This window comes from Oncorhynchus mykiss, chromosome 4 (genome assembly GCF_057628025.1).
Source record: "Oncorhynchus mykiss isolate SJ-2025 chromosome 4, ASM5762802v1, whole genome shotgun sequence".
Classification (NCBI taxonomy): Eukaryota; Metazoa; Chordata; class Actinopteri; order Salmoniformes; family Salmonidae; genus Oncorhynchus; species Oncorhynchus mykiss.
The window spans coordinates 585684-610341 of NC_143025.1; the positions used below are offsets into that span (position 1 = coordinate 585684).

The window sequence follows — 24658 nt, forward strand, 5'->3', positions numbered from 1 at the left end:
GTAGTATATCTCTATACCAGACTGCATTAAAGAGTAGGTCTATGTAGTATATCTCTGTGACAGACTGCATTAAAGAGTAGGTCTATCTCTATACCAGACTGCATTAAAGAGTAGGTCTATCTCTATACCAGACTGCATTAAAGAGTAGGTCTATCTCTATACCAGACTGCATTAAAGAGTAGGTCTATGTAGTATATCTCTATACCAGACTGCATTAAAGAGTAGGTCTATCTCTATACCAGACTGCATTAAAGAGTAGGTCTATGTAGTATATCTCTATACCAGACTGCATTAAAGAGTAGGTCTATGTAGTATATCTCTATACCAGACTGTATTAAAGAGTAGGTCTATCTCTATACCAGACTGCATTAAAGAGTAGGTCTATCTCTATACCAGACTGCATTAAAGAGTAGGTCTATGTAGTATATCTCTATACCAGACTGCATTAAAGAGTAGGTCTATGTAGTATATCTCTATACCAGACTGCATTAAAGAGTAGGTCTATCTCTATACCAGACTGCATTAAAGAGTAGGTCTATCTCTATACCAGACTGCATTAAAGAGTAGGTCTATGTAGTATATCTCTATACCAGACTGCATTAAAGAGTAGGTCTATCTCTATACCAGACTGCATTAAAGAGTAGGTCTATCTCTATACCAGACTGCATTAAAGAGTAGGTCTATGTAGTATATCTCTATACCAGACTGCATTAAAGAGTAGGTCTATCTCTATACCAGACTGCATTAAAGAGTAGGTCTATGTAGTATATCTCTATACCAGACTGCATTAAAGAGTAGGTCTATCTCTATACCAGACTGCATTAAAGAGTAGGTCTATGTAGTATATCTCTATACCAGACTGCATTAAAGAGTAGGTCTATGTAGTATATCTCTATACCAGACTGTATTAAAGAGTAGGTCTATCTCTATACCAGACTGCATTAAAGAGTAGGTCTATGTAGTATATCTCTATACCAGACTGTATTAAAGAGTAGGTCTATCTCTATACCAGACTGCATTAAAGAGTAGGTCTATCTCTATACCAGACTGCATTAAAGAGTAGGTCTATCTCTATACCAGACTGCATTAAAGAGTAGGTCTATGTAGTATATCTCTATACCAGACTGCATTAAAGAGTAGGTCTATCTCTATACCAGACTGCATTAAAGAGTAGGTCTATCTCTATACCAGACTGCATTAAAGAGTAGGTCTATGTAGTATATCTCTATACCAGACTGCATTAAAGAGTAGGTATATCTCTATACCAGACTGCATTAAAGAGTAGGTCTATCTCTATACCAGACTGCATTAAAGAGTAGGTCTATCTCTATACCAGACTGCATTAAAGAGTAGGTCTATGTAGTATATCTCTATACCAGACTGCATTAAAGAGTAGGTCTATCTCTATACCAGACTGCATTAAAGAGTAGGTCTATCTCTATACCAGACTGCATTAAAGAGTAGGTCTATGTAGTATATCTCTATACCAGACTGCATTAAAGAGTAGGTCTATCTCTATACCAGACTGCATTAAGGAGTAGGTCTATCTCTATACCAGACTGCATTAAAGAGTAGGTCTATCTCTATACCAGACTGCATTAAAGAGTAGGTCGATCTCTATACCAGACTGCATTAAAGAGTAGGTCTATCTCTATACCAGACTGCATTAAAGAGTAGGTCTATGTAGTATATCTCTATACCAGACTGCATTAAAGAGTAGGTATATCTCTATACCAGACTGCATTAAAGAATAGGTCTATCTCTATACCAGACTGCATTAAAGAGTAGGTCTATGTAGTATATCTCTATACCAGACTGCATTAAAGAGTAGGTCTATGTAGTATATCTCTATACCAGACTGCATTAAAGAATACGTCTATCTCTATACCAGACTGCATTAAAGAGTAGGTCTATGTAGTATATCTCTATACCAGACTGCATTAAAGAGTAGGTCTATGTAGTATATCTCTATACCAGACTGCATTAAAGAGTAGGTCTATCTCTATACCAGACTGCATTAAAGAGTAGGTCTATCTCTATACCAGACTGCATTAAAGAGTAGGTCTATCTCTATACCAGACTGCATTAAAGAGTAGGTCTATCTCTATACCAGACTGCATTAAAGAGTAGGTATATCTCTATACCAGACTGCATTAAAGAGTAGGTCTATCTCTATACCAGACTGCATTAAAGAGTAGGTCTATCTCTATACCAGACTGCATTAAAGAGTAGGTCTATCTCTATACCAGACTGCATTAAAGAGTAGGTATATCTCTATACCAGACTGCATTAAAGAGTAGGTCTATCTCTATACCAGACTGCATTAAAGAGTAGGTCTATCTCTATACCAGACTGCATTAAAGAGTAGGTCTATGTAGTATATCTCTATACCAGACTGCATTAAAGAGTAGGTCTATGTAGTATATCTCTATACCAGACTGCATTAAAGAGTAGGTCTATCTCTATACCAGACTGCATTAAAGAGTAGGTCTATCTCTATACCAGACTGCATTAAAGAGTAGGTCTATCTCTATACCAGACTGCATTAAAGAGTAGGTCTATCTCTATACCAGACTGCATTAAAGAGTAGGTCTATCTCTATACCAGACTGCATTAAAGAGTAGGTCTATGTAGTATATCTCTATACCAGACTGCATTAAAGAGTAGGTCTATCTCTATACCAGACTGCATTAAAGAGTAGGTCTATGTAGTATATCTCTATACGAGACTGCATTAAAGAGTAGGTCTATGTAGTATATCTCTATACCAGACTGCATTAAAGAGTAGGTCTATGTAGTATATCTCTATACCAGACTGCATTAAAGAGTAGGTCTATCTCTATACCAGACTGCATTAAAGAGTAGGTATATCTCTATACCAGACTGCATTAAAGAGTAGGTCTATCTCTATACCAGACTGCATTAAAGAGTAGGTCTATGTAGTATATCTCTATACCAGACTGCATTAAAGAGTAGGTCTATGTAGTATATCTCTATACCAGACTGCATTAAAGAGTAGGTCTATCTCTATACCAGACTGCATTAAAGAGTAGGTCTATCTCTATACCAGACTGCATTAAAGAGTAGGTCTATGTAGTATATCTCTATACCAGACTGCATTAAAGAGTAGGTCTATCTCTATACCAGACTGCATTAAAGAGTAGGTCTATGTAGTATATCTCTATACCAGACTGCATTAAAGAGTAGGTCTATCTCTATACCAGACTGCATTAAAGAGTAGGTCTATCTCTATACCAGACTGCATTAAAGAGTAGGTCTATCTCTATACCAGACTGCATTAAAGAGTAGGTCTATCTCTATACCAGACTGCATTAAAGAGTAGGTCTATCTCTATACCAGACTGCATTAAAGAGTAGGTCTATGTAGTATATCTCTATACCAGACTGCATTAAAGAGTAGGTCTATCTCTATACCAGACTGCATTAAAGAGTAGGTCTATGTAGTATATCTCTATACCAGACTGCATTAAAGAGTAGGTCTATGTAGTATATCTCTATACCAGACTGCATTAAAGAGTAGGTCTATGTAGTATATCTCTATACCAGACTGCATTAAAGAGTAGGTCTATCTCTATACCAGACTGCATTAAAGAGTAGGTCTATGTAGTATATCTCTATACCAGACTGCATTAAAGAGTAGGTCTATCTCTATACCAGACTGCATTAAAGAGTAGGTCTATCTCTATACCAGACTGCATTAAAGAGTAGGTCTATCTCTATACCAGACTGCATTAAAGAGTAGGTCTATGTAGTATATCTCTATACCAGACTGCATTAAAGAGTAGGTCTATCTCTATACCAGACTGCATTAAAGAGTAGGTCTATCTCTATACCAGACTGCATTAAAGAGTAGGTCTATGTAGTATATCTCTATACCAGACTGCATTAAAGAGTAGGTCTATCTCTATACCAGACTGCATTAAAGAGTAGGTCTATCTCTATACCAGACTGCATTAAAGAGTAGGTCTATCTCTATACCAGACTGCATTAAAGAGTAGGTCTATCTCTATACCAGACTGCATTAAAGAGTAGGTCTATCTCTATACCAGACTGCATTAAAGAGTAGGTCTATGTAGTATATCTCTATACCAGACTGCATTAAAGAGTAGGTCTATCTCTATACCAGACTGCATTAAAGAGTAGGTCTATCTCTATACCAGACTGCATTAAAGAGTAGGTCTATCTCTATACCAGACTGAATTAAAGAGTAGGTCTATCTCTATACCAGACTGCATTAAAGAGTAGGTCTATGTAGTATATCTCTATACCAGACTGCATTAAAGAGTAGGTCTATCTCTATACCAGACTGCATTAAAGAGTAGGTCTATGTAGTATATCTCTATACCAGACTGCATTAAAGAGTAGGTCTATCTCTATACCAGACTGCATTAAAGAGTAGGTCTATGTAGTATATCTCTATACCAGACTGCATTAAAGAGTAGGTCTATGTAGTATATCTCTATACCAGACTGCATTAAAGAGTAGGTCTATGTAGTATATCTCTATACCAGACTGCATTAAAGAGTAGGTCTATGTAGTATATCTCTATACCAGACTGCATTAAAGAGTAGGTCTATCTCTATACCAGACTGCATTAAAGAGTAGGTCTATCTCTATACCAGACTGCATTAAAGAGTAGGTCTATGTAGTATATCTCTATACCAGACTGCATTAAAGAGTAGGTCTATCTCTATACCAGACTGCATTAAAGAGTAGGTCTATCTCTATACCAGACTGCATTAAAGAGTAGGTCTATCTCTATACCAGACTGCATTAAAGAGTAGGTCTATGTAGTATATCTCTATACCAGACTGCATTAAAGAGTAGGTCTATCTCTATACCAGACTGCATTAAAGAGTAGGTCTATCTCTATACCAGACTGCATTAAAGAGTAGGTCTATCTCTATACCAGACTGCATTAAAGAGTAGGTCTATCTCTATACCAGACTGCATTAAAGAGTAGGTCTATGTAGTATATCTCTATACCAGACTGCATTAAAGAGTAGGTCTATGTAGTATATCTCTATACCAGACTGCATTAAAGAGTAGGTCTATGTAGTATATCTCTGTGACAGACTGCATTAAAGAGTAGGTCTATCTCTATACCAGACTGCATTAAAGAGTAGGTCTATCTCTATACCAGACTGCATTAAAGAGTAGGTATATCTCTATACCAGACTGCATTAAAGAGTAGGTCTATGTAGTATATCTCTATACCAGACTGCATTAAAGAGTAGGTCTATCTCTATACCAGACTGCATTAAAGAGTAGGTCTATGTAGTATATCTCTATACCAGACTGTATTAAAGAGTAGGTCTATCTCTATACCAGACTGCATTAAAGAGTAGGTCTATCTCTATACCAGACTGCATTAAAGAGTAGGTCTATCTCTATACCAGACTGCATTAAAGAGTAGGTCTATGTAGTATATCTCTATACCAGACTGCATTAAAGAGTAGGTCTATGTAGTATATCTCTATACCAGACTGCATTAAAGAGTAGGTCTATCTCTATACCAGACTGCATTAAAGAGTAGGTCTATCTCTATACCAGACTGCATTAAAGAGTAGGTCTATGTAGTATATCTCTATACCAGACTGCATTAAAGAGTAGGTCTATCTCTATACCAGACTGCATTAAAGAGTAGGTCTATCTCTATACCAGACTGCATTAAAGAGTAGGTCTATGTAGTATATCTCTATACCAGACTGCATTAAAGAGTAGGTCTATCTCTATACCAGACTGCATTAAAGAGTAAGTCTATCTCTATACCAGACTGCATTAAAGAGTAGGTCTATCTCTATACCAGACTGCATTAAAGAGTAGGTCGATCTCTATACCAGACTGCATTAAAGAGTAGGTCTATCTCTATACCAGACTGCATTAAAGAGTAGGTCTATGTAGTATATCTCTATACCAGACTGCATTAAAGAGTAGGTATATCTCTATACCAGACTGCATTAAAGAATAGGTCTATCTCTATACCAGACTGCATTAAAGAGTAGGTCTATGTAGTATATCTCTATACCAGACTGCATTAAAGAATAGGTCTATGTAGTATATCTCTATACCAGACTGCATTAAAGAGTAGGTCTATCTCTATACCAGACTGCATTAAAGAGTAGGTCTATCTCTATACCAGACTGCATTAAAGAGTAGGTCTATCTCTATACCAGACTGCATTAAAGAGTAGGTCTATCTCTATACCAGACTGCATTAAAGAGTAGGTCTATGTAGTATATCTCTATACCAGACTGCATTAAAGAGTAGGTCTATGTAGTATATCTCTATACCAGACTGCATTAAAGAGTAGGTCTATCTCTATACCAGACTGCATTAAAGAGTAGGTCTATCTCTATACCAGACTGCATTAAAGAGTAGGTCTATCTCTATACCAGACTGCATTAAAGAGTAGGTCTATCTCTATACCAGACTGCATTAAAGAGTAGGTCTATCTCTATACCAGACTGCATTAAAGAGTAGGTCTATCTCTATACCAGACTGCATTAAAGAGTAGGTCTATGTAGTATATCTCTATACCAGACTGCATTAAAGAGTAGGTCTATCTCTATACCAGACTGCATTAAAGAGTAGGTCTATGTAGTATATCTCTATACCAGACTGCATTAAAGAGTAGGTCTATCTCTATACCAGACTGCATTAAAGAGTAGGTATATCTCTATACCAGACTGCATTAAAGAGTAGGTCTATGTAGTATATCTCTATACCAGACTGCATTAAAGAGTAGGTCTATCTCTATACCAGACTGCATTAAAGAGTAGGTCTATGTAGTATATCTCTATACCAGACTGCATTAAAGAGTAGGTCTATGTAGTATATCTCTATACCAGACTGCATTAAAGAGTAGGTCTATCTCTATACCAGACTGCATTAAAGAGTAGGTCTATGTAGTATATCTCTATACCAGACTGCATTAAAGAGTAGGTCTATCTCTATACCAGACTGCATTAAAGAGTAGGTCTATCTCTATACCAGACTGCATTAAAGAGTAGGTCTATCTCTATACCAGACTGCATTAAAGAGTAGGTCTATCTCTATACCAGACTGCATTAAAGAGTAGGTCTATGTAGTATATCTCTATACCAGACTGCATTAAAGAGTAGGTCTATCTCTATACCAGACTGCATTAAAGAGTAGGTCTATCTCTATACCAGACTGCATTAAAGAGTAGGTCTATCTCTATACCAGACTGCATTAAAGAGTAGGTCTATGTAGTATATCTCTATACCAGACTGCATTAAAGAGTAGGTCTATCTCTATACCAGACTGCATTAAAGAGTAGGTCTATGTAGTATATCTCTATACCAGACTGCATTAAAGAGTAGGTCTATGTAGTATATCTCTATACCAGACTGCATTAAAGAGTAGGTCTATCTCTATACCAGACTGCATTAAAGAGTAGGTCTATCTCTATACCAGACTGCATTAAAGAGTAGGTCTATGTAGTATATCTCTATACCAGACTGCATTAAAGAGTAGGTCTATCTCTATACCAGACTGCATTAAAGAGTAGGTCTATCTCTATACCAGACTGCATTAAAGAGTAGGTCTATGTAGTATATCTCTATACCAGACTGCATTAAAGAGTAGGTCTATCTCTATACCAGACTGCATTAAAGAGTAGGTCTATGTAGTATATCTCTATACCAGACTGCATTAAAGAGTAGGTCTATGTAGTATATCTCTATACCAGACTGCATTAAAGAGTAGGTCTATGTAGTATATCTCTATACCAGACTGCATTAAAGAGTAGGTCTATGTAGTATATCTCTATACCAGACTGCATTAAAGAGTAGGTCTATGTAGTATATCTCTATACCAGACTGCATTAAAGAGTAGGTCTATCTCTATACCAGACTGCATTAAAGAGTAGGTCTATCTCTATACCAGACTGCATTAAAGAGTAGGTCTATCTCTATACCAGACTGCATTAAAGAGTAGGTCTATGTAGTATATCTCTATACCAGACTGCATTAAAGAGTAGGTCTATCTCTATACCAGACTGCATTAAAGAGTAGGTCTATGTAGTATATCTCTATACCAGACTGCATTAAAGAGTAGGTCTATGTAGTATATCTCTATACCAGACTGCATTAAAGAGTAGGTCTATCTCTATACCAGACTGCATTAAAGAGTAGGTCTATGTAGTATATCTCTATACCAGACTGCATTAAAGAGTAGGTCTATCTCTATACCAGACTGCATTAAATAGTAGGTCTATGTAGTATATCTCTATACCAGACTGCATTAAAGAGTAGGTCTATCTCTATGCCAGACTGCATTAAAGAGTAGGTCTATCTCTATACCAGACTGCATTAAAGAGTAGGTATATCTCTATACCAGACTGCATTAAAGAGTAGGTCTATCTCTATACCAGACTGCATTAAATAGTAGGTCTATGTAGTATATCTCTATACCAGACTGCATTAAAGAGTAGGTCTATGTAGTATATCTCTATACCAGACTGCATTAAAGAGTAGGTCTATGTAGTATATCTCTATACCAGACTGCATTAAAGAGTAGGTCTATGTAGTATATCTCTATACCAGACTGCATTAAAGAGTAGGTCTATCTCTATACCAGACTGCATTAAAGAGTAGGTCTATCTCTATACCAGACTGCATTAAAGAGTAGGTCTATGTAGTATATCTCTATACCAGACTGCATTAAAGAGTAGGTCTATCTCTATACCAGACTGCATTAAAGAGTAGGTCTATGTAGTATATCTCTATACCAGACTGCATTAAAGAGTAGGTCTATCTCTATACCAGACTGCATTAAAGAGTAGGTATATCTCTATACCAGACTGCATTAAAGAGTAGGTCTATGTAGTATATCTCTATACCAGACTGCATTAAAGAGTAGGTCTATCTCTATACCAGACTGCATTAAAGAGTAGGTCTATCTCTATACCAGACTGCATTAAAGAGTAGGTCTATGTAGTATATCTCTATACCAGACTGCATTAAAGAGTAGGTATATCTCTATACCAGACTGCATTAAAGAGTAGGTCTATGTAGTATATCTCTATACCAGACTGCATTAAAGAGTAGGTCTATCTCTATACCAGACTGCATTAAAGAGTAGGTCTATGTAGTATATCTCTATACCAGACTGCATTAAAGAGTAGGTCTATCTCTATTCCAGACTGCATTAAAGAGTAGGTCTATGTAGTATATCTCTATACCAGACTGCATTAAAGAGTAGGTCTATGTAGTATATCTCTGTGACAGACTGCATTAAACAATGTAAAGGTAATGCTACCAAATACTAATTGAGTGTATGTAAAATTCTGACCCACTGGGAATGTGATGAAAGAAATAAAAGCTGAAATAAATCATTCTCTCTACAGTCATGACCAAATGTTTTGAGAATGACACTAATATTAATTTCCACAAAGTTTGCTGCTTCAGTGTCTTTAGATATTTTTGTCAGATGTTACTATGGAATACTGAAGTATAATTACAAGCATTTCATAAGTGTCAAAGGCTTTTATTGACAATTAAATTAAGTTGATGCAAAGAGTCAATATTTGCAGTGTTGACCCCTCTTTTTCAAGACCTGACTGATGGCAGCCTATTCTTGCATAGTCATTGCTTGGAGTCTTGGGTTTTTGTTTGTCCACCCGCCTCTTGAGGAATGACCACAAGTTCTCAATGGGATTAAGGTCTGGGGTGTTTCCTGGCCATGCACCCAAAATATCAATGTTTTGTTCCCAGAGCCACTTATTTATCACTTTTGCCTGGCAAGGTGCTCCATCATGCTGGAAAAAGCATTGGTCACCAAACTGTTCCTGGATGGTTGGGAGAAGTTGCTCTCGGAGGATGTGTTGGTACCATTCTTTATTCATGGCTGTGTTCTTAGGCAAAATTGTGAGACAGCCCACTCCCTTGGCTGAGAAGCAACCCCACACATGAATGGTCTCAAGATGCTTTACTGTTGGCATGAGACAGGACTGATGGTAGCGCTCACCTTGTCTTCTCCGGACAAGCATTTTTCCGGATGTCCCAAACCATCGGAAAGGGGATTCATCAGAGAAAATGACTTTACCTCCTCAGCAGTCCAATCCCTGTACCTTTTGCAGAATATCAGTCTGTCCCTGATGTTTTTCCTGGAGAGAAGTGGCTTCTTTGCTGCCTTCTTGACACCAGGCCATTCTCCAAAAGTCTTCACCTCGCTGTGCGTGCAGATGCACTCACACCTGCCTGCTGCCATTCCTGAGCAAGCTCTGTACTGGTGGTGCCCCGATCCCGCAGCTGAATCCACTTTAGGAGACAGCCCTAGCGCTTGCTGGACTTTCTCGGGCACCCTGAAGCCTTCTTCACAACAATTGAACCGCTCTCCTTGAAGTTCTTGATGATCCGATAAATTGGTTGAATTAGGTGCAATCTTACTGGCAGCAATATCCTTGCCTGTGAAGCCCTTTTTGTGCAAAGCAATGATGACGGCATGTGTTTCATTGCAGGTAACCATGGTTGACAGAGGAAGAACAATGATTCCAAGCACCACCCTCCATTTGAAGCTTCCAGTCTGTTATTCGAACTCAATCAGCATGACAGAGTGATCTCCAGCCTTGTCCTCGTCAACACTCACACCTGTGTTAACAAGAGAATCACTGACATGATGTCAGCTGGTCCTTTTGTGGCAGGGCTGAAATCCAGTGGAAATGTTTTGTGGGGATTCAGTTCATTTAATTGGCACAGAGGGACTTTGCAATTCATCTGATCACTCTTCATAACATTCTGGACTATATGCAAATTGCCATCATACAAACTGAGGCAGCAGACTTTGTGAAAATTTATATTTATACAACTTTTGGCCATGACTGTTAGGTTCCAGTCCCCACGGTGTTCTACTTCTTAGTATAGTGGGGTTCAGTTAGGGGTTTGGTTCCAGTACTCATGGTGTTATACTTAGTATTGTGGGGGTCAGTTAGGGGTTTGGTTCCAGTACTCAGTGTTCTACTTAGTATAGTGGAGGTCGGTTAGGGGTTTGGTTCCAGTCCTCATGGTGTTCTACTTCTTAGTATAGTGGATGTCAGTTAGGGGTTTGGTTCCAGTCCTCATGGTGTTATACTTAGTATAGTGGATGTCAGTTAGGGGTTTGGTTCCAGTCCTCTTGGTGTTATACTTAGTATAGTGGGGGTCAGTTAGGGGTTTGGTTCCAGTACTCAGTGTTCTACTTAGTATAGTGGAGGTCGGTTAGGGATTTGGTTCCAGTACTCAGTGTTCTACTTAGTATAGTGGGGGTCAGTTAGGGGTTTGGTTCCAGTCCTGACCGTGTTTACTTCTTAGTATAGTGGAGGTTGGTTAGGTTCCAGTCCTCATGGTGTTCTACTTAGTATAGTGGAGGCCAGTTAGGGGTTTGGTTCCAGTCCCAGAGCTCTGACGATTATTCTCTTTCCACAGGCTCGACCAGGAGAAACCCGTCAGAGTGGAGATGGCAGCCATGCCAGAGACAGAGTAAGACTACCTGGGCGGCTTGCTAGCTCTGTTCTGTCTGCCCTGCACAGCTCCAGACTGATGACGAATGTTCAGAACCACAGCTGATCAGCCTTTACTGTTGATAATGTGTGTTGCAACTTGAGAGACTTAGAGAGCTAGCCCAGGTGTAAGAGAAGATAAGTACCTTTCTGAGACCATTCTCCCTGTTACTTTGTTACAACCCTCTAACTCTCCGTTTGTCATTGTTACGACCCTCTCTCTCCCTCTCTCATTGTTGCAACCCTCTCTCTCCCACTCTCATTGTTGCAACCCTCTCTCTCCCTCTCTCATTGTTGCAACCATCTCTCTCCCACTCTCATTGTTGCAACCCTCTCTCTCCCTCTCTCATTGTTGCAACCTTCTCTCTCCCACTCATTGTTGCAACCCACTCTCTCTCTGGTCAATCTCTCCACCGTGCTCTGTAACCTTTTATGTATCAAGCCAAACATAGAAATGTTGATGTCATAGTTACTTTTTGTATCTGCAATGTATTTAAGGCACTCTGTTACTGAGGGTTGATGCTTGTTCTTCATTACATTTAAATATATATTTATATTCAACAGGTGAGAAAGGACAAAGATTAATATATATTTTTATGTTTTTTTTTTTTTATCCTTATTTTAGGTCACATGACCCCACAGAGTGATGTTAAATAGAGCAGGTTTCACAGCACCATGAAACTCTTTACTGCAGGTTTTGCATGACCTGGAAACGGTTTACTGCTAATGTCTTTGAAAGAATCCTACATGAAAAAGTTACTGTCATCTGTCTGGAAGGACCAGATTCTGTCTGTCTGTAGCGACAACAAGGTATATGTTGTGAAAACCGAGAACCTAAAGAGATATTGGTTGATGCTGAAATGTGATACCAGTCTTACTGTCAATCAGGATGTTGGTTTTTGTCAAGTGTTTTTGGAGGGGACGTTCTTGTACATTATTTCTCTAAAGTAAAAATCCACATCCAAATGTGTCTTTATTCATTAGGAAGAATTTTTCAAGTACAACAGAAAAACACACATACTTACCACAGTAGTTGGCATACAAAACATATTGTTAATACATGATATACTATACTAACAATACATTACATGGTAAGACTGGGTTTAGTTTCATGTTTGACTCAAATTAGTTACAATCATGTCTTCGGTATTCTACAGTAAAAAAAATGGCATGGTTCCAACAAAAAAACTACTCTTAAATGAGGAGTCAAATGAAAAAGCTGCCTTAATACCTTGGTGTTACTTAAGATATTGTTTTACATTAGAGAGGCTTTAATTAAAACACAGAGAAGATGAGCTGCTTCTAAATGAGTAAGTTAGAACATTTCTGACTAAACCCACTTTGCATAAAGGCGTGTGCTGAATGGCAGATTTCTGTTCAATCTATATATAAATATACTGAACAAAATATATCAACTCAGCATGTAAAGTGTTGGTTTCATGAGCTGAAGTACAAGATCCCAGACATTTTCCATACGCACAAAAATATTATTTCCCTCAAATTGTGAGCACAAAGTTTTACATCTGTTAGTGAGCATTTCTCCTTTGCCAAGATAATCCATCCACCTGCCAGGTGTGGCATATCAAGAAGCTGATTAAACAGCATGATCATTACATAGGTGCACCTTGTGCTGGGGACAATAAATGGCCACTCTAAAATGTGCAGTTTTGTCACACAACACAATGCCACAAATGTCTCAAGTTTTGAGGGAGCGTGCAATTGGCATGCTGACTGCAGGAATGAGCTATTTCCAGAGTGAATGTTGAATGTTAATTTCTCTACCACAAGCTGCTTCCCAATGTCGTTTTAGAGAATGTGGAAGTACTTCCAACAGACCTCACAACCTGATTTTCTTCTATGAACTATATTAAAATCATTGAAATTGTTGCATGTTGGTTTTATATTAATTATAGTTCAGTGTATGTGTGTATATAAAATACATAAATCAAATCAGCTTTTATTTGTCGCATGCACCGAATACAACAGGTGTAGACCTTACAGTGAAATGCTTACTTACAGGCGCTAACCAATAGTGCCATTTTAAGAAGAATATAAATAAAAGTAACAAATAATGAAAGAGCAGCAGTAAAATAACAATAGCGAGGCTGTAGACGGGGCACCGGTTAGTCAAGGTAATTTATGTAATATGTAGGTAGAGTTATTAAAGTGACTATGCATAGATAACAGAGTAGCAGCAGTGTAAATGGGGGGGGTGCAAATAGTCTATGGTCTTCCTCTGACACCACCTGATATAGATGTCCTGGATGGCAGGAAGCTTGGCCCCAGTGATGTACTGGGCCGTACGCACTACCCTCTGTAGTGCCTTGCGGTCGGAGGCCGAGCAGTTGTCATAGCAGGTAGTGGTGCAGAGGAAGGCCCTAAAAATCATGAAAGACTCCAGGCACACTAGTCATATATACACATAGGTTTTGTCATTCCCTCATACACCAAGTAGGTATATATAATGTTATAAAACTTTATAGCATGGCATTGTTGACTACATGTAGAACAGTAATAACGGTGGTATAACTGTTACAGAATTGATGTGTTCAGTGAAACTAGTCATTGGACTAGATGTAGTACTAATTAAAGACTACAGGAGGGTGTATGTCTGGAATATTCATAGCAATCACAACGATACAGTGCAACCCCAACATCTAAGAAAAACTACATTTTATTTACAACCGTCTTACACATCAGAAATATACAGTATAATCAGAACTAAAACACGCTCTAGCCGTTTGAGAATAGAGTTAAAGGGGTAAAAACAGCTACACTATTGTATTTACAACCTTTCATAGTTTTTGTAAGATATTCCCAGATTCCACTGTCCTTACTGATACACTGTACGTTGCTTTAAAGCGCAGGTATGACTCCAGACACCTGATCGCCACATCATCCACCTCAGGGTCAAACTTGTTAGCAATAAGGTGGTGTTGGTTTAGGAGCCACTGCAGGTCTCCAGCTCCATAGACACACACAGCTCTCCTGTAGGTCCCGGAGCAGTGGGGGTAGGGGGCTCCGCTCCTCACATCCCCAGCCAGGTAGCTCCACCTCACTACCCTGGCCATGGAGTTCATATCAGACTGCTGGAACTTACTGTTGGGGGGGTTGGAGCCTGGGACAGCGGGCATGCGCTGCAGAGTGGCCCACAGGTGTTCATCAGGACTATAGGTGTCCTTCTCCCACTCCAGCAGAACCCGGACCTCCTGACTCTTCATCACGTGACGGACGAAGGCTCTGGATACCACAAAGTAGGCGTTGCCAGAGAACATGGGGGTGTTGATTGGTGGAGGGGTCTTCTTAACCTCTGTCCTGACCACAGTGTTGGTGACGTTGTGGTGGAACAGCCATCTGCCCTTCTTGTAGCCGTTGGTGACCTCTGACTCCATGCTGTTCTTTCCGTTCAGCAGCTTGAGGGCCTGAACCATCTCAGCGTTGGTCTTAATGGGGAAGTCGGTTCCACAGGTGTTGAGAAGGTACCTCCACTGGACAGGTGACTTTAGCAGGTCCTCCATACAGTTCAGGTCAGCCTGCACTCTGGACCAGGAGGCGTAGATCACGCTCTCTATCTTACTGGCCACAAACACATTGGGTAGGCAGGAAACAATAGCTCTCACTGCACTCCTGAAGTCCTCTGATGATTTCTGGTCGATGTGGACGCAGTAGACGTTCTGAGGAGTGTACAAAGCACGCAGGAGCCTCTCAAACATCTCAATCTTCTCGTGGATGACCATGGAGTAGGCGATGGGGAACTCCTTTTCCTCCTGGCTCAGAGGAACGGTGATGAACCCTCTGTCTGCAACGTACCTCTGACAGTCCTGAGTTACATTGTGGTAGAACTCCTCTGAAAGCAGCTGCTGCTTCTTCTTGGTCTTCAGCAGGAGGCTGAGCTGCTCCCTCTCCAGACCCTCCATGTCTCCTCGGATTATGGCTGAGCAGGCCTGCAGGTCGGCAGCGTAGTCCGAGGGGAGGAGGTCTGTAGCGGGGAGAGGACCCCTGTCTGAGCCCAGCGGACGTCTGAGAGCCATCCACAGGAGCAGAGAGACTGATCCACTCAATAGGATCAGAGACAAGTTCCTGAACATTCTCTGAGATCTGGACAAGGAAACTGCAGCCATTACTAGTCTGGTATTCTCTTTCTATGATGTCTTGTTAGTATTCTTTATCTGATATTAGTATCAATGGAAACCACCACGAAGAAGACTACTGCTCAACTGAATGTGTCTCACCTCGACCTCAGCTCAAGTAAATGACGCACATCTCTCACACCTCAGTTTAAAAGGAGAGGTGTGATCATTAACTTTAGTGGGCATGGTCTATAGGCATGGTGTATACACCAGTTGGTAGAAACGTACTGTATCCACGGGGAGTGGCTCAACTTGTGGCACCTGTATGTGGATAGTTTCCTAATCCACATCTTGACACGTTAGTAGCACATTGATACTGAAAGTGTAAAGTAAACAGACATATCAAGTTCCTCTTACTTCTCTGGAACCCGTTTAGAAACAGTGAAAAATAGGTTGAGAATAAATCATGTAACATACAGTGGGGAGAACAAGTATTTGAAACACTGCCAATTTTGCAGGTTTTCCTACTTACAAAGCATGTAGTGGTCTGTAATTTTTATCATGGGTACACTTCAACTGTGAGAGACGGAATCTAAAACAAAAATCCAGAAAATCACATTGGTATGATTTTTAAGTAATTATTTTGCATTTTATTGCATGACATAAGTATTTGATACATCAGAAAAGCAGAACTTAATATTTGGTACAGAAACCTTTGTTTGCAATTACAGAGATCATATGTTTCCTGTAGTTCTTGACCAGGTTTGCACACACTGCAGCAGGGATTTTGGCCTACAAACAGACCTTCTACAGATCCTTCAGGTTTCGGGGCTGTCGCTGGGCAACACAGACTTTCAGCTCCCTCCAAAGATTTTCTATTGGGTTCAGGTCTGGAGACTGGCTAGGCCACTCCAGGACCTTGAGATGCTTCTTACGGAGCCACTCCTTAGTTACCCTGGCTGTGTGTTTCCAGCCACGACCCATCTTCAATGCTCTTACTGAGGGAAAGAGTTTTTTGGCCAAGATCTTGCGATACATGGCCCCATCCATTCTCCCCTCAATATGATGCAGTCGTCACTTACAACTTTATAGCCTGGCATTGTTGACTACATGTAGAACAGTAATAACGATGGTATAACTGTTACAGAATTGATGTGTTCAGTGAAACTAGTCATTGGACTAGATGCAGTACTAATTAAAGACTACAGGAGGGTGTATGTCTGGAATATTCATAGCAATCACAACGATACAGTGCAACCCCAACATCTAAGAAAAACTACATTTTATTTACAACCCTCTTACATTAACATCAGAAATATACAGTATAATCAGAAATAAAACACGCTCTAGCCGTTTGAGAATAGAGTTAAAGGGGTAAAAACAGCTACACGATTGTATTTACAACCTTTCATAGTTTTTGTAAGATATTCCCAGATTCCACTGTCCTTACTGATACACTGTACGTTGCTTTAAAGCGCAGGTATGACTCCAGACACCTGATCGCCACATCATCCACCTCAGGGTCAAACTTGTTAGCAATAAGGTGGTGTTGGTTTAGGAGCCACTGCAGGTCTCCAGCTCCATAGACACACACAGCTCTCCTGTAGGTCCCGGAGCAGTGGGGGTAGGGGGCTCCGCTCCTCACATCCCCAGCCAGGTAGCTCCACCTCACTACCCTGGCCATGGAGTTCATATCAGACTGCTGGAACTTACTGTTGGGGGGGTTGGAGCCTGGGACAGCGGGCATGCGCTGCAGAGTGGCCCACAGGTGTTCATCAGGACTATAGGTGTCCTTCTCCCACTCCAGCAGAACCCGGACCTCCTGACTCTTCATCACGTGACGGACGAAGGCTCTGGATACCACAAAGTAGGCGTTGCCAGAGAACATGGGGGTGTTGATTGGTGGAGGGGTCTTCTTAACCTCTGTCCTGACCACAGTGTTGGTGACGTTGTGGTGGAACAGCCATCTGCCCTTCTTGTAGCCGTTGGTGACCTCTGACTCCATGCTGTTCTTTCCGTTCAGCAGCTTGAGGGCCTGAACCATCTCAGCGTTGGTCTTAATGGGGAAGTCGGTTCCACAGGTGTTGAGAAGGTACCTCCACTGGACAGGTGACTTTAGCAGGTCCTCCATACAGTTCAGGTCAGCCTGCACTCTGGACCAGGAGGCGTAGATCACGCTCTCTATCTTACTGGCCACAAACACATTGGGTAGGCAGGAAACAATAGCTCTCACTGCACTCCTGAAGTCCTCTGATGATTTCTGGTCGATGTGGACGCAGTAGACGTTCTGAGGAGTGTACAAAGCACGCAGGAGCCTCTCAAACATCTCAATCTTCTCGTGGATGACCATGGAGTAGGCGATGGGGAACTCCTTTTCCTCCTGGCTCAGAGGAACGGTGATGAACCCTCTGTCTGCAACGTACCTCTGACAGTCCTGAGTTACATTGTGGTAGAACTCCTCTGAAAGCAGCTGCTGCTTCTTCTTGGTCTTCAGCAGGAGGCTGAGCTGCTCCCTCTCCAGACCCTCCATGTCTCCTCGGATTATGGCTGAGCAGGCCTGCAGGTCGGCAGCGTAGTCCGAGGGGAGGAGGTCTGTAGCGGGGAGAGGACCCCTGTCTGAGCCCAGCGGACGTCTGAGAGCCATCCACAGGAGCAGAGAGACTGATCCACTCAATAGGATCAGAGACAAGTTCCTGAACATTCTCTGAGATCTGGACAAGGAAACTGCAGCCATTACTAGTCTGGTATTCTCTTTCTATGATGTCTTGTTAGTATTCTTTATCTGATATTAGTATCAATGGAAACCACCACGAAGAAGACTACTGCTCAACTGAATGTGTCTCACCTCGACCTCAGCTCAAGTAAATGACGCACATCTCTCACACCTCAGTTTAAAAGGAGAGGTGTGATCATTAACTTTAGTGGGCATGGTCTATAGGCATGGTGTATACACCAGTTGGTAGAAACGTACTGTATCCACGGGGAGTGGCTCAACTTGTGGCACCTGTATGTGGATAGTTTCCTAATCCACATCTTGACACGTTAGTAGCACATTGATACTGAAAGTGTAAAGTAAACAGACATATCAAGTTCCTCTTACTTCTCTGGAACCCGTTTAGAAACAGTGAAAAATAGGTTGAGAATAAATCATGTAACATACAGTGGGGAGAACAAGTATTTGAAACACTGCCAATTTTGCAGGTTTTCCTACTTACAAAGCATGTAGTGGTCTGTAATTTTTATCATGGGTACACTTCAACTGTGAGAGACGGAATCTAAAACAAAAATCCAGAAAATCACATTGGTATGATTTTTAAGTAATTATTTTGCATTTTATTGCATGACATAAGTATTTGATACATCAGAAAAGCAGAACTTAATATTTGGTACAGAAACCTTTGTTTGCAATTACAGAGATCATATGTTTCCTGTAGTTCTTGACCAGGTTTGCACACACTGCAGCAGGGATTTTGGCCTACAAACAGACCTTCTACAGATCCTTCAGGTTTCGGGGCTGTCGCTGGGCAACACAGACTTTCAGCTCCCTCCAAAGATTTTCTATTGGGTTCAGGTCTGGAGACTGGCTAGGCCACTCCAGGACCTTGAGATGCTTCTTACGGAGCCACTCCTTAGTTACCCTGGCTGTGTGTTTCCAGCCACGACCCATCTTCAATGCTCTTACTGAGGGAAAGAGTTTTTTGGCCAAGATCTTGCGATACATGGCCCCATCCATTCTCCCCTCAATATGATGCAGTCGTCACTTACAACTTTATAGCCTGGCATTGTTGACTACATGTAGAACAGTAATAACGATGGTATAACTGTTACAGAATTGATGTGTTCAGTGAAACTAGTCATTGGACTAGATGCAGTACTAATTAAAGACTACAGGAGGGTGTATGTCTGGAATATTCATAGCAATCACAACGATACAGTGCAACCCCAACATCTAAGAAAAACTACATTTTATTTACAACCCTCTTACATTAACATCAGAAATATACAGTATAATCAGAAATAAAACACGCTCTAGCCGTTTGAGAATAGAGTTAAAGGGGTAAAAACAGCTACACGATTGTATTTACAACCTTTCATAGTTTTTGTAAGATATTCCCAGATTCCACTGTCCTTACTGATACACTGTACGTTGCTTTAAAGCGCAGGTATGACTCCAGACACCTGATCGCCACATCATCCACCTCAGGGTCAAACTTGTTAGCAATAAGGTGGTGTTGGTTTAGGAGCCACTGCAGGTCTCCAGCTCCATAGACACACACAGCTCTCCTGTAGGTCCCGGAGCAGTGGGGGTAGGGGGCTCCGCTCCTCACATCCCCAGCCAGGTAGCTCCACCTCACTACCCTGGCCATGGAGTTCATATCAGACTGCTGGAACTTACTGTTGGGGGGGTTGGAGCCTGGGACAGCGGGCATGCGCTGCAGAGTGGCCCACAGGTGTTCATCAGGACTATAGGTGTCCTTCTCCCACTCCAGCAGAACACGGACCTCCTGACTCTTCATCACGTGACGGACGAAGGCTCTGGATACCACAAAGTAGGCGTTGCCAGAGAACATGGGGGTGTTGATTGGTGGAGGGGTCTTCTTAACCTCTGTCCTGACCACAGTGTTGGTGACGTTGTGGTGGAACAGCCATCTGCCCTTCTTGTAGCCGTTGGTGACCTCTGACTCCATGCTGTTCTTTCCGTTCAGCAGCTTGAGGGCCTGAACCATCTCAGCGTTGGTCTTAATGGGGAAGTCGGTTCCACAGGTGTTGAGAAGGTACCTCCACTGGACAGGTGACTTTAGCAGGTCCTCCATACAGTTCAGGTCAGCCTGCACTCTGGACCAGGAGGCGTAGATCACGCTCTCTATCTTACTGGCCACAAACACATTGGGTAGGCAGGAAACAATAGCTCTCACTGCACTCCTGAAGTCCTCTGATGATTTCTGGTCGATGTGGACGCAGTAGACGTTCTGAGGAGTGTACAAAGCACGCAGGAGCCTCTCAAACATCTCAATCTTCTCGTGGATGACCATGGAGTAGGCGATGGGGAACTCCTTTTCCTCCTGGCTCAGAGGAACGGTGATGAACCCTCTGTCTGCAACGTACCTCTGACAGTCCTGAGTTACATTGTGGTAGAACTCCTCTGAAAGCAGCTGCTGCTTCTTCTTGGTCTTCAGCAGGAGGCTGAGCTGCTCCCTCTCCAGACCCTCCATGTCTCCTCGGATTATGGCTGAGCAGGCCTGCAGGTCGGCAGCGTAGTCCGAGGGGAGGAGGTCTGTAGCGGGGAGAGGACCCCTGTCTGAGCCCAGCGGACGTCTGAGAGCCATCCACAGGAGCAGAGAGACTGATCCACTCAATAGGATCAGAGACAAGTTCCTGAACATTCTCTGAGATCTGGACAAGGAAACTGCAGCCATTACTAGTCTGGTATTCTCTTTCTATGATGTCTTGTTAGTATTCTTTATCTGATATTAGTATCAATGGAAACCACCGCGAAGAAGACTACTGCTCAACTGAATGTGTCTCACCTCGACCTCAGCTCAAGTAAATGACGCACATCTCTCACACCTCAGTTTAAAAGGAGAGGTGTGATCATTAACTTTAGTGGGCATGGTCTATAGGCATGGTGTATACACCAGTTGGTAGAAACGTACTGTATCCACGGGGAGTGGCTCAACTTGTGGCACCTGTATGTGGATAGTTTCCTAATCCACATCTTGACACGTTAGTAGCACATTGATACTGAAAGTGTAAAGTAAACAGACATATCAAGTTCCTCTTACTTCTCTGGAACCCGTTTAGAAACAGTGAAAAATAGGTTGAGAATAAATCATGTAACATACAGTGGGGAGAACAAGTATTTGAAACACTGCCGATTTTGCAGGTTTTCCTACTTACAAAGCATGTAGAGGTCTGTAATTTTTATCATAGGTACACTTCAACTGTGAGAGACGGAATCTAAAACAAAAATCCAGAAAATCACATTGGTATGATTTTTAAGTAATTATTTTGCATTTTATTGCATGACATAAGTATTTGATACATCAGAAAAGCAGAACTTAATATTTGGTACAGAAACCTTTGTTTGCAATTACAGAGATCATATGTTTCCTGTAGTTCTTGACCAGGTTTGCACACACTGCAGCAGGGATTTTGGCCTACAAACAGACCTTCTACAGATCCTTCAGGTTTCGGGGCTGTCGCTGGGCAACACAGACTTTCAGCTCCCTCCAAAGATTTTCTATTGGGTTCAGGTCTGGAGACTGGCTAGGCCACTCCAGGACCTTGAGATGCTTCTTACGGAGCCACTCCTTAGTTACCCTGGCTGTGTGTTTCCAGCCACGACCCATCTTCAATGCTCTTACTGAGGGAAATAGTTTTTTGGCCAAGATCTTGCGATACATGGCCCCATCCATTCTCCCCTCAATATGATGCAGTCGTCACTTACAACTTTATAGCCTGGCATTGTTGACTACATGTAGAACAGTAATAACGATGGTATAACTGTTACAGAATTGATGTGTTCAGTGAAACTAGTCATTGGACTAGATGCAGTACTAATTAAAGACTACAGGAGGGTGTATGTCTGGAATATTCATAGCAATCACAACGATACAGTGCAACCCCAACATCTAAGAAAAACTACATTTTATTTACAACCCTCTTACATTAACATCAGAAATATACAGTATAATCAGAAATAAAACACGCTCTAGCCGTTTGAGAATAGAGTTAAAGGGGTAAAAACAGCTACACGATTGTATTTACAACCTTTCATAGTTTTTGTAAGATATTCCCAGATTCCACTGTCCTTACTGATACACTGTACGTTGCTTTAAAGCGCAGGTATGACTCCAGACACCTGATCGCCACATCATCCACCTCAGGGTCAAACTTGTTAGCAATAAGGTGGTGTTGGTTTAGGAGCCACTGCAGGTCTCCAGCTCCATAGACACACACAGCTCTCCTGTAGGTCCCGGAGCAGTGGGGGTAGGGGGCTCCGCTCCTCACATCCCCAGCCAGGTAGCTCCACCTCACTACCCTGGCCATGGAGTTCATATCAGACTGCTGGAACTTACTGTTGGGGGGGTTGGAGCCTGGGACAGCGGGCATGCGCTGCAGAGTGGCCCACAGGTGTTCATCAGGACTATAGGTGTCCTTCTCCCACTCCAGCAGAACCCGGACCTCCTGACTCTTCATCACGTGACGGACGAAGGCTCTGGATACCACAAAGTAGGCGTTGCCAGAGAACATGGGGGTGTTGATTGGTGGAGGGGTCTTCTTAACCTCTGTCCTGACCACAGTGTTGGTGACGTTGTGGTGGAACAGCCATCTGCCCTTCTTGTAGTCGTTGGTGACCTCTGACTCCATGCTGTTCTTTCCGTTCAGCAGCTTGAGGGCCTGAACCATCTCAGCGTTGGTCTTAATGGGGAAGTCGGTTCCACAGGTGTTGAGAAGGTACCTCCACTGGACAGGTGACTTTAGCAGGTCCTCCATACAGTTCAGGTCAGCCTGCACTCTGGACCAGGAGGCGTAGATCACGCTCTCTATCTTACTGGCCACAAACACATTGGGTAGGCAGGAAACAATAGCTCTCACTGCACTCCTGAAGTCCTCTGATGATTTCTGGTCGATGTGGACGCAGTAGACGTTCTGAGGAGTGTACAAAGCACGCAGGAGCCTCTCAAACATCTCAATCTTCTCGTGGATGACCATGGAGTAGGCGATGGGGAACTCCTTTTCCTCCTGGCTCAGAGGAACAGTGATGAACCCTCTGTCTGCAACGTACCTCTGACAGTCCTGAGTTACATTGTGGTAGAACTCCTCTGAAAGCAGCTGCTGCTTCTTCTTGGTCTTCAGCAGGAGGCTGAGCTGCTCCCTCTCCAGACCCTCCATGTCTCCTCGGATTATGGCTGAGCAGGCCTGCAGGTCGGCAGCGTAGTCCGAGGGGAGGAGGTCTGTAGCGGGGAGAGGACCCCTGTCTGAGCCCAGCGGACGTCTGAGAGCCATCCACAGGAGCAGAGAGACTGATCCACTCAATAGGATCAGAGACAAGTTCCTGAACATTCTCTGAGATCTGGACAAGGAAACTGCAGCCATTACTAGTCTGGTATTCTCTTTCTATGATGTCTTGTTAGTATTCTTTATCTGATATTAGTATCAATGGAAACCACCACGAAGAAGACTACTGCTCAACTGAATGTGTCTCACCTCGACCTCAGCTCAAGTAAATGACGCACATCTCTCACACCTCAGTTTAAAAGGAGAGGTGTGATCATTAACTTTAGTGGGCATGGTCTATAGGCATGGTGTATACACCAGTTGGTAGAAACGTACTGTATCCACGGGGAGTGGCTCAACTTGTGGCACCTGTATGTGGATAGTTTCCTAATCCACATCTTGACACGTTAGTAGCACATTGATACTGAAAGTGTAAAGTAAACAGACATATCAAGTTCCTCTTACTTCTCTGGAACCCGTTTAGAAACAGTGAAAAATAGGTTGAGAATAAATCATGTAACATACAGTGGGGAGAACAAGTATTTGAAACACTGCCGATTTTGCAGGTTTTCCTACTTACAAAGCATGTAGAGGTCTGTAATTTTTATCATAGGTACACTTCAACTGTGAGAGACGGAATCTAAAACAAAAATCCAGAAAATCACATTGGTATGATTTTTAAGTAATTATTTTGCATTTTATTGCATGACATAAGTATTTGATACATCAGAAAAGCAGAACTTAATATTTGGTACAGAAACCTTTGTTTGCAATTACAGAGATCATATGTTTCCTGTAGTTCTTGACCAGGTTTGCACACACTGCAGCAGGGATTTTGGCCTACAAACAGACCTTCTACAGATCCTTCAGGTTTCGGGGCTGTCGCTGAGCAACACAGACTTTCAGCTCCCTCCAAAGATTTTCTATTGGGTTCAGGTCTGGAGACTGGCTAGGCCACTCCAGGACCTTGAGATGCTTCTTACGGAGCCACTCCTTAGTTACCCTGGCTGTGTGTTTCCAGCCACGACCCATCTTCAATGCTCTTACTGAGGGAAAGAGTTTTTT

The 24658-nt window shown here is 41.9% G+C and overlaps 5 protein-coding genes across 5 annotated transcripts in view; 1 reads left to right on the forward strand and 4 right to left on the reverse strand.

Annotated features, from left to right (window-relative positions):
- Positions 1-12488, forward strand: part of bnip2 (BCL2 interacting protein 2) — a 58718-nt gene extending 46230 nt beyond the window's left edge. The window contains exon 10 of the mRNA XM_090230801.1: positions 11449-12488. Coding sequence (XP_090086927.1) covers positions 11449-11506 — 58 coding nt within the window. The 3' untranslated portion in view covers positions 11507-12488. The remainder of the gene's footprint in view (positions 1-11448) is intronic.
- Positions 12445-16236, reverse strand: LOC110514560 (beta-1,3-galactosyl-O-glycosyl-glycoprotein beta-1,6-N-acetylglucosaminyltransferase 3). The gene has a single exon (XM_021593899.3). It carries the CDS (start codon positions 15641-15643, stop codon positions 14318-14320), a length of 1326 nt encoding a protein of 441 aa, XP_021449574.3. The 5' UTR covers positions 15644-16236; the 3' UTR covers positions 12445-14317.
- On the reverse strand, positions 16215-18919 carry LOC110514559 (beta-1,3-galactosyl-O-glycosyl-glycoprotein beta-1,6-N-acetylglucosaminyltransferase 3-like). The gene has a single exon (XM_021593898.3). It carries the CDS (start codon positions 18324-18326, stop codon positions 17001-17003), a length of 1326 nt encoding a protein of 441 aa, XP_021449573.3. The 5' UTR covers positions 18327-18919; the 3' UTR covers positions 16215-17000.
- LOC118945827 (beta-1,3-galactosyl-O-glycosyl-glycoprotein beta-1,6-N-acetylglucosaminyltransferase 3-like) lies at positions 18900-21620 on the reverse strand. The gene has a single exon (XM_036969463.2). The coding sequence runs from the start codon at positions 21007-21009 to the stop codon at positions 19684-19686; it is 1326 nt and encodes a 441-aa protein (XP_036825358.2). The 5' UTR covers positions 21010-21620; the 3' UTR covers positions 18900-19683.
- LOC110522680 (beta-1,3-galactosyl-O-glycosyl-glycoprotein beta-1,6-N-acetylglucosaminyltransferase 3-like) lies at positions 21586-23818 on the reverse strand. The gene has a single exon (XM_036969409.2). It carries the CDS (start codon positions 23690-23692, stop codon positions 22367-22369), a length of 1326 nt encoding a protein of 441 aa, XP_036825304.1. The 5' UTR covers positions 23693-23818; the 3' UTR covers positions 21586-22366.
- Positions 23819-24658: the final 840 nt, after the last annotated feature.